Raw genomic sequence first — 17,477 nt, 5'->3', positions numbered from 1 at the left:
GGTCACTCGGCGATCCACAATTCCTCTTGGATGCTCTAGACCTTGACGCCTAACCGTATGGAAGAAGCATAGTCTTCAAAGGTAACAAGCATCAGATCCACGCAGGATTAATTTCTTCAGTGATGCTCAATCACTTTGGGTTTGTAGGGGTTTGGTTTTGGGTTTTCCTCACTCGATGATTTTCGCTCAAAGTCCTCGGAGGATGGGTTGCTCTCAAATGACAAGTGTCAAGTTCTCTCGAAGCAGCCAAGCAACTAGTGGTTATAGGGGGCGGCTATTTATAGCCTAGGGAGCAGCCCGACATGATAAGACATAAATGCCCCTCAATGATATGACCGTTAGGTGGATAAGATATTTTGGGACAGCTGGCGCGCAGCACAGCAACGGTCGGAAATTTGACTCTCAAATTCCTCAGGGCTATCATGTTCCTCACTGTGTAGGTAATTCGCACTGACGAATTCCTAACTCCTCAGTCAGAACAAATTCATCAGCGACCAGAAGAACTTCGTCTCTGTCACTGAAGAAAGTGGCTGAACTGTATGAGATTTTCAAAGGCTTCACTCGAAGGGATTGGTAGGTGTAGGATTTTGAGTTGAGCATCACATGGAAATTTTTCCTTAGTATTTCCTCGACCCCCTTTAACAGTACGGTGTTTCCTATGACTCAAGAAAGAGAAAATAAAACTACAAAAACAAAAGTCTTCATGCTTCATGTTCCACAAATGAATACCAAGTCTTCAAGGTCACACCAATTTCTTCATTTTCAAAGTCTTCAGAAAGTCTTCAGAATATCAAAGTTTTCAGTTGAAGAACTTCATTTTTAGGGGTCAACTTTCTCTGTAAATATCAAACTCCTCATAGACTTATAGACCTGTGTACACTCACAAACGCATTAGTCCCTTAACCTATAAGTCTTCAATACACCAAAATCACTAAGGGGCACTAGATGCACTTACAGAACACCGCCACTCATCATCGCCACGAGGTCGTCATCGACATTGACCACTTCATCATCATCCGTCCTTGCTTACAAACGACTACCTCGACGGTAACCTCGACAACATCATTGTACATTCTCCTTGTCATTGCATAATTACCCCCTAGACCATTTTACGTCACTTGCCTATCGAGACTAGCCATTGAGTATTGCCGACAATGTTACTTGTGCACATTAGTGATCATTGATCTACACCTTCCATTGCATATATACCATATCATATTGGTATCATCTTGCTATCATATCATATCTTGTGTCACAAGTTTGTTCCCGCATATACACTATTGCTATCTTGGTTTGTGCATTGTGCAAAAGTGGCCATATCAAAAAAAGAATAAGCTTTTAAGCAAAGAAAAAGAGTGAACAATGAGCTTGTAAGCAAGAGCCATAGCATCATATCATAGTGCATTACAATATATCATATGGTATCATACTTGTTCGTCTTGGATCATCGTGTGAGAAACACTGGAACATCGTACACATATAGCATCCTTCGGATAGAAAGTTGATACATTACGCATACTAGTAGAGTGCCCGTGCGTTGCCACGTGCTCTTAAAAAAGTTACAAGAGTTACATGTTAAATTGGTCTTACACCATACTACGGGCTACAATGCATATAAATAAATTAAATAAATGATTAAGGTCATCTTCAAAATCGAAGCTCATTTCTCCCTCATATGTCCGGGCATTTTTGAGATCAAACAGGTGGATCAGTAGCTTCAACTTTTGTGCAAGCATAAGAAATATCTTTTTCGTCAGTAGCAATCAGTAGTTTAAGGCTTCACGACAATTGATGAGCTCCCTCCCTCCCTCTCTCCTTTACCAGTAAAAACGAATAGAAGCAGAAACAACACCGTTTAGTGAAGAATCCCATCTTGTCTCTCTCTTACTCTTTTTTTGCCAAACATCTCTCAGCCACTGGGATCTCTTTGTCATTCCCTGCTCTATGTATTTAAAAACAAGAATATCTGATATCTTCATCATTAAATAAATAGTAAAAAAGCCAAGGGCCAAACCCAAATATTTTGGAATGAATATCTGCTGCCACTTCCAAAAGATAACACCAATTCTTAACTCCACCAGCATGCAGTAGAATTTTTACTATAGGATACTGGATACAAATGGCTTTGTAAAAGGTCTCATGCACTCTTCTTGATGTGTAAGTACATCAAACATGTTCGAACAAGCAGAAATTAATTTTCCAAAAAAAGTTGTACTTCAGTAAGCCTATAGAAATCCACACAGAAAACAAATAAGTTTACTTCAGTAGACAGGGATCGACACACTTGGAGACATAACCACACAACAATATAGGATCTGCAGAAATAGAAAAACAACCACACACTCCCTCCGTCCTAAAATAAGTGGCTCGACCTTAGTACAACTTTGTACTAAATTTGGTACAAAGTTAAGAAACTTATTTTGGGACGGAGGGAGTATCAGGTACATACCTTGATGTAACCACAAACAACATCAATCTACATGTTAAAATAACACCATATGATACCCCCAAAAAAACCTGAGCAGATGATAATAACACCAGTTTCCCATCTAGCATCTCAATCTAAACCCAAGGATCATGCATCATTTGTAGAAAGGGAAGAACAACTCAAATGTAGAGAGATATTAAAAGTTTCCGTAATGCAACTGCTTGGAACCTCCGTGCGTGTGTGTGTGTGTGTTTGGACATGTGTGGAACCTTGGGGGATGCTTGATGTGGGCGGTTGCTTTATAATATAAAGCGGGGCGAAAGCCTTTTACGGTAATGCAACTGTTTTTCTAAAAGTAGAGAGATATCAGGTATTCTGTCCATATGTGCTCTAAAATATTTTGGAAGCCATCACCAAATATCTGTTCTGTGATAGCTTAGTACTGAAACAATTGATTATATTCGAAGGAATAACTCACTACAAGCGCATGAAACAAGATCAACTGAGTTGCTGATTTTATTAAGTAGGAACAAAATGTAAATCATGCAAAAAATAAAGTGCAATGTAGTGCAGATGACGTCAAACGTCCAGGTGAGTACCTAAAGGCCTACTCTTACTGCTTGAATTAGAAAAACAATGGATTAGCAGTACTTGTTTAATTGTTTTAGTTTTCCAGATTTTGGAAAGCTACAAGAGTAGTTGCCTCTTTTTCGAGCAATTCAGTTCAGCTATTTGACAACCACATTTTCTCGACAATCTCAGCTTATTAGGTTGCTTTTCTCTAGCTCTATAGTGTATAGTATGGGACAAAATTTCACCATACACAACAAGGGGGCATTTTTGGTTATGAGGTTATCCCTCAGCTAGCTAGGGATAGCCACTTTTCAGGTGGCGGCCGTGCCATTGTTTGAGAGATGACCAATCATATGGGCAACCAAGGTATACTGAATATGCTCTCAAAACTTGGCTAAGCACATCCACAAAAATCTGGCGGATACAACCAGCCACCCCACTCCCGTTCCTTCGTAGACGTACCCGGTCCAACACCAGTAGCAGCTCATCATTGCTGCTGAGCTCGGCCTCCAATGCTTCCTCTAGCAGCCTCCGCACCCTCCCGACCTCGAGCAGTATATGAGACACTCTCCCAATATTAACATATCTGAATCAGTCCCCAACAGAGAATGCAATTTTCATCAGGTAATCTACAACGGCGATATAGTTTCAGAAAATAGACATCAGACTGGCCAAATTATATTAAGAAATAAACTTGACCTTATGCTTGTATGCTTGGAAAGAGCCTCATCTTTTTGGTCATATGGCTCTAGTAAGGAAGAGTCGAACTTTCTATCCAGATGTCTCTCGCGTCCACCAACAGAGCCTGACAGAAAAATCCTGAACCAGCACTACGTTAAACACTGAGGTGTTGGCATATGATTCCAAAAATAATATCCACACAATTGCTGAACTGAATGAGCAACCTGTCCGCACCTCGATTGCAGACTTGACAAGCTCTTCCTTCTTGACCTTCTCTGTGAGGCCCAGAAACTGCATGGTCAGAGATGCATCATAAAAAGAGTACATATGATCCACTCGCTTATAAATTCTCCTCAACTGTATACTGCAAACAGAAAAAGGGAGGCATGTGAAGCTACAGGGCGTCGAACTACAATGATAAAATCCATGACTATTTAACCCGTAACCGCGTCAATGGATCGAGCAACAGCACGGTTTGGCAACAACCACGGGGGCGCATTTCTGGGAAATTCAAACTCAGAAGCAGAAAACAAAATCAAGAAATTCAACAACTTGCACAGTATCTCAAAGATTAAAGCAACAGTAACATCTGACACAAATAACCTCGCAGAAATAAAGGATCAGTCACCCCATGGTTGACTTGAACCTGAACTCCAGAAACAGCCAGAAGCACCCAGATACAAACTGAAATCACAAAAATGAACATAATTTTGACAGTTTGCAGAACTGTGCAAAAATGGTAGAACCGTGCCTAGATTCATTTATTAATTAGTTGCTTATAAGCATAAAAAGGAAGCCTATCTTCATGGCCTACATTATGAGCTAAACCATATCCAATGATTAACATGCATGAACATCTGGATGCAAGTGATTCAAGCTGAGCTCCTGCCCACAAAGAAAAAAAAATACATATGCAAGTGAATCAAGCCGAGCTCCTGCCCACGCGGTCCAACCCCTGGATGCCTGCGTTAATGGAGCAGAAGTTGTGCTCTCACCTGAAGGCTGCTGGAGGGGCTCGATGGGATTGGCAGCTTCCAGAACCAGAGCTCGGCAGGTCCAAAACTCAAGGGGCCAACACTGGCAATGCCGATGACACCGCCACCTCGCCCCCGAGTTGTGGTCACGGTCTCTGGCGCCGGCGCAGACATCGGCATCTCACCCTCATTACAGTTCACTGTCGTCGGTGCGATGCCCCATCCTTGGCTGTTGTAGAACTGAATAAATTACATGTAATTTTTTTGAGTGAATTTTTTTTGTGTTTCTACTGCAGTATATTTTGCACTTGAAAGAAATTGTAGGACTCTACGGACCAATACTACCATTGTTGCTTCATGTACTACTAATTTCTTAATAGACAAATATAAGTTTCGAAGGAAAATGAATATAAGCTCCGAAGGCAATCATAAGTATTCATTTGCCCATTGAAATAGTTAATTACTACATTCAAAACAAAATTGCCCAATCAATTAAGAAACTATAGGAATCAAGGCAAATTGGTATATCACTAAATTTCAAATATAACCTAAATGGCACATACACGTGGAACCGTCATTAAATACTCACCCCTCCTGGTGTTACCTGATTTCAACGTGGAAACATAGTTGTCGCTTCACCAGAGAAAACATTTAATGTAAACGGCGGGAGCCCTCTTAGAAAGATATAAAAATTAGTGATTAGCACAGGCCATTATCAAAATTCTTTTTAAATCAACACAAGCATGGCAGAGTTTTTTCTTCATCCAAAATAAATCTTCTTACTGGTACGATTTGAGAATGGAAACAAAAGTATGTGTTGGCTTTCCTTCCTATTTTAAATAGTATACACCAAATAATAACAAGAATGCAATTGCCTTGGCACGGTTTCAAAGAGAAGCATGTTTCCGTTTTGTTACCTGAGCACCACCTTCCATTATGCCTAGCACAATCTGTGTCGCTACATACTGTTGAACAAACAAAACAATAAAATCATCATCAGGTAGAGCATCTCGACAAGTTTCTCTGAGCATCACCTTCCATCACGCCTAGCACAATCTGTGTTGCTGCATACTATTGAACAAACAAACAAAAGATTATCATCAGGTAGAGAACCTTCGTAACGAGTGAACAACTACAACAATTAGGAGTCATCTTTTCCCGATTGAAAGATATTTTGTGTTAAGGTTCAAGCAAAATAGCACAAAAGCATACACAGAAACTTGATAAGTTCAAAGACGAAAACACGTCGGTTTACAACATTATTTGAAGACGGAAATCTAATGTAGTTTCTTTAAGATTCAATATACTAACAACCTGTTCAGTAATGTTTCTGCACAAATGCGATGAAGATTTATATTTCTATACTAAGGGAATACACCCAAATAGCTATATAATTTTCCTGATTTCCATACTATTTAGATTCTGAAGGCGAATAAAGGAATTGCTTACAGTACAAAATATATGTGCAGACGTGCTTTATGGAGCAAACAGGCTAGGTGCTCGCTAGCTAGAGATTATCCCATGCCAATAATTCATCAGTGTGTGTGACATGACCTTGAATAAAACTAGATGACCCGTTGCGCCAATGGCGCAAAGGCAGACGGCAAGCCAAGTATTGTAAGAGTGGTGATAGAAAAACTCAGTCACAGATTGAAATAATGAGTACTTACTACTGGTTATTGTTTCTGTTCATGATTACTATTTCTCCTGGAACACTCTGTGCTAAATGATAGTGCTATATCCCTTGAGTGGAAGGTGCATGCCTCTTTCTTGCTTAGCATATTTGTTGTTGCTGGTGAGTACTCGATGTTTGAAACAGAAAAAGTAGCAATAACAAATAATTATAGATAAGGGTGGCATTATGCATATTAATAGATCGATGAGGAACAACAGCTGAGGTTATATAGGTAAAAGCATATGTAATAGTTGTTCAAAAGCAACAGATAGCATCATCGAAAAACAGAGGAAGGTAGCCCTATTATAGAGCTTGATTAGTAGTCCTTACAATGCTAGATGATATTTAGATACGATTTCCGTTGTTGTTGATGGTTCATCTAAAGGCAATGCACGATGAGAACCAGGCGCTGCTTTGTGGTGACCTTGAAACGAAAGGTACAGAAGTCTACTTCATGGATTTTTGAAAGGCGGCGGAACTCAGACCAGTTGGTTGTCACGGTGGCTCTCTTGTCGGTTCCTAGCATGATGCGACAATTGGCGTGTAGATCACTGTTTGCAAGCCTGACCTTGAGCGTATTATAATCTGAATCTTTTAGTTTGCTTTTAGTGTAGTTGACCTGAAAATAATGATAAGAAAAAAGGAATCAATTGAATGGATAGGAGAGTGTCTTGTCACTCTTACACTGAGAAGGTTTAAATATAGATAGTGAGAACAGTTATCAGTAAATAATGGCACGAAGCAAAAGAAGGGTGCAGAGCATAGGATCCAGTTTTTAGATAAGTCTATGAGTCGGTCATATAGGAGGCATATCACTTTTCACTATGCTAATCCTGGCACATATAATTTAATACTACAATTTGAGAACTAAAATTGCTACTCCAATGGTAGTGCATATATTCCCTTATAAGCTTAGAAGAACACCTCATTCGACATCTCCTTTACTGGAAGAAAACTAAAGTAGTCTATGCCGGAGTTCATGCCCAGCAACCGAGTCTACACCTTTTCTCTGTGCATAGCTTTATTTTCAGTTACGTATGTCTGAGATAAGGCTACACAAGGAAGGATCAGGAATTCAGGATTTAGTTCAATGTTGTAACAGAGTTATATATGAACCCTTAAAGAAAAAAAGATTTTATTTACAGAGAGTATCTATAAAAATGCTGCAGTACACAGATTTATGGTGAAAACGTCAACTATTATTCTGAAGTGGCAGAGAGGCAGGGATGAAGATATAGTGATATTCTGAAGTGGTAGAGAGGCAGTGGCGAAGGCGGCCATGGCGTCCTTGTCCACCACACCTCCACCCTCCTCCTTCGCCGGCGCCGGCCACGGCAACCCAGGCGAGCTTGTCCTGGACCAGCTGCCACGCGATGGCCTTGGGGAGCTCCTTCGCCTCCGCCTCCGTCATCGCCGCTGCTAGTGTAGGCTTGGCCTTGGGCGCCCCTCGGGCGGCTGCAGTGCTTTGGTCTTGCCCGCCATAGATCAATACACTGCTGTTGGTGGTGGCTGGTGAGGCGACATGGGAAAGCACGGAGGCACCGTCGAGGAAGAAGAGGACACACTATATAGTTGTCCACCACTGCTCACCTCGACAGCTCGGACGCCTCTGCTGCACCGCCGGAGACACAGGATGAAGCCGAGGTGAGGCAAAATATATAGAGGAAGCACATAAACACAGTAACACAGATATGAATAGTACTAACCAAGCATATACGTATCATACAGGATGCTGCAAAGTATATCTTTTCAGATGGAAATAGTTGCAGAACCACTCTAACCTTGACCTGACACCCACGAACAGATCTCATACTCATTGCCCCATGAACCGTATGAATAAAAAATAATAAGGATGATCAGTAGTCACCAACAATTTGCAATAATAAAAATCTATTATTTTGATGCATATATCACTATATCAGAGGCCCCAAGTATTAAGCTGGATTAACATTCAAACTTCAGTAATTTTACACTTCTGGCTGTTCTAATGAGAAAGCGGAATTCCATAGAACATATAAGGCATATACTAACCTGCAGTTGGACGGAAGTTTAATTCTAGTTCCATCTTCTCAATGTATTTATGTGCACATCAAGAATCCAACTGTCCAAATTTGCATCCATGCATCATGAAGGCTAATCGCGTCTGAACTCAAAGAAAAAGTATTATCTGAAGAACAGATGGGATTTAGTGAGAAGTAGACCAAATCTTCTGGACTTGGCTAATCACATCTGAATTTATACAAAGATGAAAAGATTGTCCGTTCACTTATTTCTCCTACGGAAAGGAGCATCGATGGTTTTATGTGTGCTTCCAGCTGCCTGGGCACTTTGTGGCACCTGGACAGATGGGATTTAGTGAGAAATAAGTGAACAGGATATCTTTAGGCACCGCTTGGAATGGGGGTAATTTTCAACAGTTAAGATCAGCCTGAAATGAAAACGAACCAGAGGACGTCCGTATCTTATACCGGCCAGAAAACGAGCAGAAACGCTAATCCAAACAGGGCCTTAAAGTATTTCCCAAAAAGCATGATAGTACAGAATACGCACAATATCCATTGTTGACGAGAGAAATAAGAATAACAGTTCCAGCAGAACAACGACATGGAAAAGAATTTTATTTGGGTCTCATTTTCAAACACCCTAAACCCTCCAAGCCCTCAAGGAGTTTCGGAACTATCTCTCCAGCTTCTGTACCTCATAGCACCTGCCAAGGTTTCTTGCCAAGGGAAAAAAAGGCTAGGGTGCTTGAATACTGGTCAGGCCTAGCAAACAGGTAGGAAGAAATTCTTCAGACGATGGTAAAAGAAATTACAGCTAAGAAACATGGCAGCTTGCATCGGGACTTTCTCCTCTGGAGAAAGTTCAGCTCAAATGGACAATTTATGGTCCACGTCAAAGGTACAACCTCTAGCAACTAATAAATTCAGATGAAAACAGAGTACACATTGCAATATCCAGGAGTTCCTGGACCAAGTTTTATGTCTGTCCAACTTTCCTAGGCAACTTAAAATAAATAAATGATCACAAAGTGAACAGATTGCCATTTTTCCATGAAAGGTTGGGTGAGCAACCCCCAGCTTGAAAGACATAATTAGGACATGTTTGATGGAGAAGCTTATTTAGAAATAGTTTAATCGATACCATGATCATAGTGAAGGTAATAAATATGTATGAAAGAGCAGATGATCCTCCTCTCCACAACAACAGAAAAATTGAGTTTGAATAAACAGATCAAGTAATGAAAAAGCTCACGCCACTGCGACCATATACAAACACATTTGACCAGTCTAACATTGCAAAATATAGCTAGAAAATTAGAATGTCTTCTAACGCTCTAGCCCAACAAATGAAGGTGGAAGGAGATTGTTGTGCTGCAATACCATAGCTGAGAGGGAGGAAGGTCTAATTGTTGTGGACCAGAGTATTTACTCTGTCACACGGTTTGTGAGCGGAGAGGCGCGAGCAGTCCTCACAGTCATGACACCCAGATCATCGATGCCATAGCAGACCTCACGCTAGCCTCAGCAGGCCTCTAACCTGCAGGTTGTACAAACAGCACCTCAAGAAATTGTAACAAACAGGCCAAAAAAATACAATGGGCAACTGACCGAGTGAATGTGATATGTTTCATATTTCACACTTTTTACCTTGCAGAATAAACCATAAAGACCTTTCAGGCAATCTTTTCTTGTACCTATGGCATTCTCACAAGGAAAACCTTGGCCTTCAACAGCTCATCCATAATAACAACAGCATCAGCCTACATGTTTAGCAATGTTATGTGCATTTAAGAGATCTTCAATTGTTCAACAACAATAATGACACTAAACAGAGGTAAACCTGATCTGAAGCGACGCATACAGGGGAAAAAACACACCAAAAAAGTTCATCTCCTCCAGCAAGAATCCTAAAAAGAAAGTAATTGTTCAACAACAATAATGGCACTAAACAGAGGTAAACCTGATCTGAAGCGAGGCATACAGGGCAAAAAAACTCACCATAAAAGTTCGTCTCCTCCGGCAAGAATCCTAAAAAGAAAGTAATTCTTAATTTCCAAAGGCACCAATAGGATACAGGAAAAAAAGACATCTAAAACACTGCCACTAAGCTATGAACACTGCCATCCAAAAGTACAGCTACGCCAATCAGTAAATGTAATCATGTTACAGCAATTATTTGTCTGCATAAGAAATAACGATCATCTTGGAGTGGCCTCAAGGAATAGCAACACGCAACAAAACAACAGATATTAAGGCATACATCTCAACTGCTTTCAACTTAGTAAATGATGTAAAACTAACCATGCCAATGAAGCAACAAAAAAGTATTACCTTTGTTACTTGACGTGCAACCAACAAAAGTTAACTTTTCAGAGTGAAGAAATATACTAAGCGCAAAGCATGAGTAAGAAAATTGTGTTACTGTGGTAATCAGAAGACACCTGAAAAGTAGTTATCCAACCAATTAGATAAAAGACCTTGATTTGGGTATACCTGCAATCAAACCTTTCATAAACAATCGTTTGTTCTTGGTCTCCACCATAAGCTATAACCAAATTGATAACAAACCTCTATAGCTAACTATTTCTGTGAAATAATATTAACAAACTTTAACCATGGCACAAATATATATGTGTGTGTGTGATGAGCAATAAAAAGGAAAGACCAAAAATGTAAACTTCATGGATTGGAACCTTAAGTCAATAAACTAATCTCCAACAGTGCTAACTGATGCCAATAAATTAACTACCAGTATTTTCACCCCTCAAGAAACCCCCAAACATTTAATAGAAGCATCAAATTAGTTAGCCGGTACCCAAAAAGAGGTCACCCTAATTAGCAAGGAGATGCATGGCAAGGGGCACGTACATGGCAGAGATGAAGATGCAGGTGCTGTGGCAGAGGCGTCCTTGTCCACCACACCCTAAACACAGTCACTGTTAGACCCCCGAGCTAGGAAGCAGCAAGCAGCACACGTGCACAAAGGACACCCAAAGAACTAACCTAAATAGGTACTGCAGCGCACTAAAAAATGATGACACCACACAAGCATGCACACGAGAGAAAGCATACAAACATCTTCTCCAATAAGCAAGGAAGAAGCGTGTAATCTAATTAACTTAAATTACCTGAACCTACTTAAATTCCATGCTTGCTTTTATTAAGTTCAGCAAATGCTTTCCTGCTTTGTTCCGCAATGCTCAGGCTAGTAGCCTACAAATTAGAAGCAGCATATATGTTTTGTTAGGCAAAAGGGAACAATCAAAATCTTACTTGAAGGAAGAACTCTTCCATCGACATTTTACAAGAATATGTGATACCTTGGTCTTGCGTTCAGATTTAAACGACTCGGAGACCTGATGCCCACATTCAAAAACAAACTAAGTTTGTCAGCGCTGATGGAAAAGCAACACAGCTTGGGAGCGGGTCGCCACGTGTGTTGTGACCATCGGCGGCTTGAGAACATCATGGTCAGGCTGAACTGTGCGGAGCACAACAGTGTGAGGCGATGAAGATCAGGAGCAGTGCAGCTTGGGAGAGGGCCATTGATGTCACTCTGAGCGTCGGCGGCTTGAGGACGTCATGGCCGGGCCGCTGGAAGAAGCCGAAGAAGCTCACATCCTACATTGTTCGACGAGAATGCATTGGAAGACTAAATCCATGTGATAACAGAGACATTGAACATTTTGGCAGCATGTTAAAAAAATCACAGCAGCCAAAAAAGGATCCACGGCGAGCTCTAGAAACCTGAAAAGTAAAGAGGAGATTTATCAGAAAGCAAATAATTATATTATGGAAAATTATCTTAACTCGAGAAAAGTTGGAAGGCATACCATTTCTCTATTGTCACACTTGGATACGAGGGAGAAATTGAAAAGGTCACTTCTGAGTTATTTTTTTATTGTAGCTCTTTTGCAAGATGAAAAGCTTCAGCGATGCATACGCATGATACAAGTGACTCGGATATTCAGGATATTTCAGTTAGTTTGGCATAATATAAGACAATGACAGATGGTTTTGGAGTTCTCTTAACCATGTTCACCAAGCCATGAATATTCTCCACAGATCGGAAGGCTTCCTGCAAAAAAGAGACTTCTTTAGCATTATGATAAGACAATTGTGAAACAGACCGGCCATAGGGAAAGTTCTGTAACAATTTTCAGTCGTTCAACCTCACACGTCCCTAACACAAGAGATCAAGCCAACCTATAGCTCAACATGTGAAAACTGAAAATAAAATATGAAGGAGATGCGGTGCTGGCGTGCAACGGGGAGGCAGAGGCCGCCAGATCCTTGCTCCTGCTGCTCCGGCCGGCGCACGACCTCGAAAGGCACTCCTTCTGGTGACCCTCTCCCGTCCTCCACCACACCTCCCTCCTCTTTCCTCTCTCTTTCTCCCCCCTCTCCTTCCTTCTCTCTCTCCCTCTCATCTTCTCCCTTTGCCTGCAGGTCGGCGCTACCGCCGGAAAGAAAAGCGGGCGCTCCTTCCGGTGACCCTATCTGCCAGCCGCCTCACCTCTCTCTCCTCTTTACTCTCTCTTTCTCCCTCCTCTCTTCCCCTTCTCTCTCTCCCTCCATCTTCTCTCTTCCGCAGATTGAATCGAGCGCTGCCGCCGTCTCCCTTTGCCTACAGATTGGCGCCCCCGCCGTCTCCCTTTGCCCGCAGATTGGCGCCGCCGCCGGAGAGGACAGTAAAGGGGAGGAGAGGAGATGTGGTGGAGAGCAGGGCAGAAGGGGAGGAGGCGGCACGGTGGAGAGGGAGGGGAGCGGGGCCTGGATTGGTTGCTCGGAGACGTGGGGGATTGGTGGCTGAGTTTTCACCTCGCACCACGATCCACCCCCATTCTCCTCCTTTTCTCACCCAGCACACACACAGGCCACACCAGAATGCTGGGCCCGAGGGCAATTGAGGCCCACCTATCATACAAGAAAAGCGAAACGAAGGAGTCACGAACAACGAACGGCCAAGACTTTGACAGCACCGTAAAAATCGCTGTCGCAGTGAAATCGTGCGAAGGAAAACGCATGCGCGACGCGAAGGCTTCAGGATAGCGGGTACTCTAGGAGGCTTTATATGTTAGATAACTCAAGCCATGAAATTAATTTCAAAGGTAACAAGGTGTGCAGGATCTAGGCACCACGAGTTTTATGTGCAACTCATGATTTGTCTGTGCCCTTCAATGTAATGTACATCTGCATGCAAGAAAAGAAGTAAAAAAATACGAATAATGAGAAGTTGATTAGCTTAATCTAATTCATGTCATTTGTTTTTTTCAAAGTTAATACAAATGTATCTAGAGCAGAAGATTAAAGGCAAAAAGGGAGAATAGGTACTTGGTATCAACTAATAACAAACCACTACGGCGAAAAAGATGTTTGAGCTAGCATATACATGAATAGATGCAGGTAAAAAATAGTAGGAAAGAAGTCTTTGTTATAGTTACTTGCCTGTAGGTGACTCTTAACATGAGGGAGTGTAAGATCCTTAATGTTCATCAGTTCCAGTACTGAGTTGGGTACTGCTCATAGAAGATGTTGTATCGAATACAAAAGGAAGTGAATTTTAAAGAACAGTAAGGGTTAATCTTAAATATGCACAAATGAAAATTAAATTTAGTACAAACACAACGTTTGGATACATTTGTATGGCTTTCTATTCTTTTAATGACAGCGGAAAAGGGCATCAAAGAAACACCATGCAGCCTCCCCAAAAGCAATTTGCAAGAGACCATCTGATTTTATCAGTTACTACTTATAATTACCCGTTCAGGCTCAAGAACCCACGCTGAGATACCAATAGGCAAACAAAACCATCACATTGCTTCTTTGCGGCCGCCTCATGGAGCCCCAGCCGCACCTCTCCTTTGCCATCCACCGGCGACAGAGGGCTGATGTGAAGGGAAAGATCAGGAGCAATTGGCGATGGATCAACAGAAAGGCCGCATCGCTCTTTCCCATCCACCATACATCAAGAATACATATCAGGCAAAATTCACTGCACTCAAAAGCACATTTTCATCAGGCAAATATCCTTTATGTCCATCTACGGGGCCGATTGTAGTGTAAGAAGTAGAAACATGTCACCTTCTATCGAAACAAATATGTGGTACCCATTGACTACAATGAATCACAAAATTGAGAACCGTTTTAGTATCATGGCTGAAGCCACAAAACCATCAATGGCTAACTACAGTATGTGTGCACCTTTGAGGCAAAGAAAACCTGCAATTCCTCACGAATACATTGATCATGTAATAGTCAAGAGATGTTACTGTGGGTAGAAGTAAAACCGTGAAGTGCAGCATATCCACAAATCAATTCAGACAAGCCTGATATATGACCCATTAGTGCACATGCGTGAAAATTCATTAGTGCACACGCGTGAAAATTCAGATTTGACGCCTGATATATGATCCATTAGTTTCAGATATCTACTAATCATATCAGCTCATCATCAAGAATCATTTAAGCACAAACACATCAGATCTTATTAAGTTAGAAGAGAAGAGGCAAACCAGCATCTAGTACCATGGTTGCACTGCAGCTCCAGCTAAAAATGCTCAATCAAACAAAGATGTAATTTCTCAATATCAATATACAAATAATTCTTACCCGTTGTTGGATGTTCTCCCTATTTTTCAAACCCTCTTCTATCTTTCCATTCGCTTCAACTTCTGAAATCTTCATGTTGCACAAGTAAAATACAGATACACCTTCAATCCGATCTGATTGCCATAAGAAAAAAACTAAGTAAATAAGAAATGATAATCACATTCCAAACTTATTAACCACATGTGTCACATATGAAGAAATCATATAGGAAATGCATAGTGCATAAAGTGCATGTGTGCTACCACAGAATAGCTTGTTTCATGAATAACTACCCAAAAGAACTATTCAATTTTGTGGAATATTAGCATATTTTTCAGATAGCGTTTGAATAAATCTAAAAGAAAGAATATAACATAGAAGATGCAACTCAATATTTTCTGTGGTTAGAATTTAGAGCAAAAAAATATACCATTCAGTTATTATGATGCAAAGGAAATATGAAATTATGAAAAAAGAGGAGCACTAAGGAGATAGTACAAGACGGTCTTCTTCACTAAAACAAACGGCTATAATTTCTTGTTTATTGCCATCTGAGGTTAAAACATATGTCATCTAAGAAAGAAAAACATCTAAGAAAAAACGCAAAAAATCTAAGAAAGAAAAAAAGGATACTAATTGCACATGAATCAACAGCCTTAGCTTCCACGATCTTGCTCAACAACCCAAAATTACTAAATCCCATCAAAAACTACATGTTGAACTGTTCCAAAGCACCATTAATCAGAACATGTACAAAGAAACAAAGGAGTGATCAACAGCCAAAAATAGGCTAAATTACGAACCTGAGAATCAGGTCATGGGGTTCAAGGGGAAACTCCTTCGCGCCCTCCTGGCAGGAGTTGAGCACGACCGTGGACTCACCAGGGTCGTCGAAGCTGCAGAACCTGCTGCTGCTGCTGCTGCTGCTGCTTGACATCATGCTGCTGTCCCTTGCAAAGTATTATTCTGAACACTCTGCGAAACGCCCGTCTGAATTTCCATGATGGCATGAAACTAAATGTAAGTAATATTGCTCTAGGAAATACATGAGTACTCCAAGAGTGCTATGTTCATCTGATGGATTGTGCGTGTGCCAAGAGCCAGGCCAAGATGCACATTTAGTATGCATAGGACCCAGATTTGTCACAGGGTGACAAAGACTGCAAGCTGCATATATATATTACATTGTTCTGTCCGAAGATTGGAGTCAAGACCTGGATCAAAATTACATTGTCATATTTTTCTCTAACTGAAGGTAGATCAAGTACACTACTTGCTACCATAGAAAATTCAAAAGGGGGAATCAAGCAGAGGAGAGGGAGCCATGCAACCTTGATGGAGGATGAGGTCGGCCTCTCTGCGTGGCCTTGCGCAGCTAGAGCAGGTGATGGTCTCCTCATCCTCGCACAGCTCTATCAAGGCCATCGGGGGAACTCGGTCCTGTCCGGACCAGATCTAATGAAAGCGGGAGGGTGCAGCCTTGGGGATCAGCCGGGAGTGGGGAAGGGGTAAGGAGGGCACTGGTGGGGGGGAGAGACAGGAGCCATGGCAGGGGGCCGAAGAGGTCGCCGCACCTTGTGCCATTGGCCATGGAGGGGGAGGGCGGGGGAGAAGGACCACCCTGATCCAAGCCCGCAACCGCCGCCTTGGGAGAGCCAAGGCTCGATCCGGCGGAACCAGCCCGCACCGAGCCCCGCCGCCTCAACAGGAGCTCGTCTCCCTACCCGCCGGCCGGTCACCAGAGCCGCCACCGCCCGCGACCGCCTTCCTCGCCTTGTGCCCCTTCTCCTTCTCCTTTCTTCCTCTCTTTCCTCTCTCCCTTACGCCCTGTCTCTCCCTTTCCCTGGATCAGCAGGATGTCGTCGCCATCGGAGCAAGACGCTGCACCCGCCGCCAGATCGGCGCGACACCGGATCGAGCGTCGCGCGGGGTGGGGTGCCTCCTGGCGGCTGGGATCGGGAGGCCAGGGAGAGAGAGGCGTTGGATGGTGGAGGGGTGGATTGAACAGAGGAGGCTGCGGTCGGTGGAGGCGCGGAATCGAGTGGCTCCACGGTGCTTCCCTCGCCGCGAGCCCTCGCCTTACCGCCGCCAACGTCCGTGCCGGCGCCAGAGACCGTGACCACAGTGATGGAGAGGATGGCGAGGCCGGCGGAGTTGAGTCCTTAGGGGCGAGATCGATGTCCGGTGAGGCGTCGTGCGGAGGGGGCGGCGGGGAGGCCGAGGAGGTGACGGGCGGCGGCGGAGCAAGAGATGGGGGCAGCGCCGCATCGGGAGGAGAGGGGAAGAGAGCGGTCGCACGAGGGGTGGATCGAGAGGATGGTTTTTTTCGTGCGAGGGAGGCTAAGGCGTCGTCATAGTTGTCCTGGTTAACCTACGAAATTTCGTAGATTTTTTTAGGATGAAAAAAACCCAGCGAAGGTGAGACGAAAATTGACCGGCGGAGACTACCAACTGCTTCATTAGGAGTAGAGATCATAGGTTGTGCACAAGTGTCGTACCCGCCTATTGAGCAATCGTGTTAGCGTCTCTCTTGAGTTGTGCAAAACGAGCAT

General features: G+C 42.6%; 1 protein-coding gene and 1 long non-coding RNA gene across 45 annotated transcripts; both read right to left on the bottom strand.

Annotated features, from left to right (window-relative positions):
• Window positions 1–3,053: 3,053 nt before the first annotated feature.
• Window positions 3,054–13,776, bottom strand: LOC119322651. 37 transcript variants are annotated; one of them, XR_005155748.1, is made up of 18 exons: window positions 12,168–13,776; window positions 11,655–12,081; window positions 11,463–11,547; window positions 11,203–11,257; window positions 10,776–10,827; window positions 10,333–10,362; window positions 10,175–10,241; window positions 9,982–10,094; window positions 8,882–9,871; window positions 8,363–8,668; window positions 8,038–8,118; window positions 6,662–7,943; window positions 5,574–5,727; window positions 5,246–5,330; window positions 4,678–4,896; window positions 3,917–4,046; window positions 3,701–3,820; window positions 3,054–3,587 (listed from the first exon to the last, which is right to left on the bottom strand). XR_005155748.1 is itself a non-coding variant. In XM_037596139.1 (8 exons), the coding sequence occupies exons 4-8, from the start codon at window positions 5,685–5,687 to the stop codon at window positions 3,296–3,298; spliced, it is 786 nt and encodes a 261-aa protein (XP_037452036.1). In that variant the 5' UTR covers window positions 5,688–5,727; window positions 6,662–7,827; window positions 7,922–7,943; window positions 8,038–8,152; the 3' UTR covers window positions 3,054–3,295. The 37 variants fall into 37 exon arrangements, 4 of the variants coding, with proteins under 4 accessions (XP_037452036.1, XP_037452037.1, XP_037452034.1 ...); XR_005155750.1 differs by having other exon boundaries at window positions 4,678–4,885; XR_005155745.1 differs by having other exon boundaries at window positions 5,261–5,330.
• A 5-nt stretch (window positions 13,777–13,781) lies between these two features.
• On the bottom strand, window positions 13,782–17,258 carry LOC119322653. Of its 8 annotated transcripts, none has more exons than XR_005155782.1 (4): window positions 16,257–17,258; window positions 15,729–16,139; window positions 14,097–15,059; window positions 13,782–13,853 (listed from the first exon to the last, which is right to left on the bottom strand). It is a non-coding gene; the product is annotated as an uncharacterized LOC119322653 (long non-coding RNA). The 8 variants fall into 8 exon arrangements; XR_005155780.1 differs by lacking the exon at window positions 13,782–13,853 and having other exon boundaries at window positions 13,915–14,329; window positions 14,419–15,059; XR_005155778.1 differs by lacking the exon at window positions 13,782–13,853 and having other exon boundaries at window positions 13,915–14,556; window positions 14,947–15,059.
• Window positions 17,259–17,477: the final 219 nt, after the last annotated feature.

This window comes from Triticum dicoccoides, chromosome 6B, assembly GCF_002162155.2.
Source record: "Triticum dicoccoides isolate Atlit2015 ecotype Zavitan chromosome 6B, WEW_v2.0, whole genome shotgun sequence".
Lineage (NCBI taxonomy): Eukaryota > Viridiplantae > Streptophyta > Magnoliopsida > Poales > Poaceae > Triticum > Triticum dicoccoides.
This window is presented reverse-complemented; position numbering and strand designations above follow the sequence as displayed.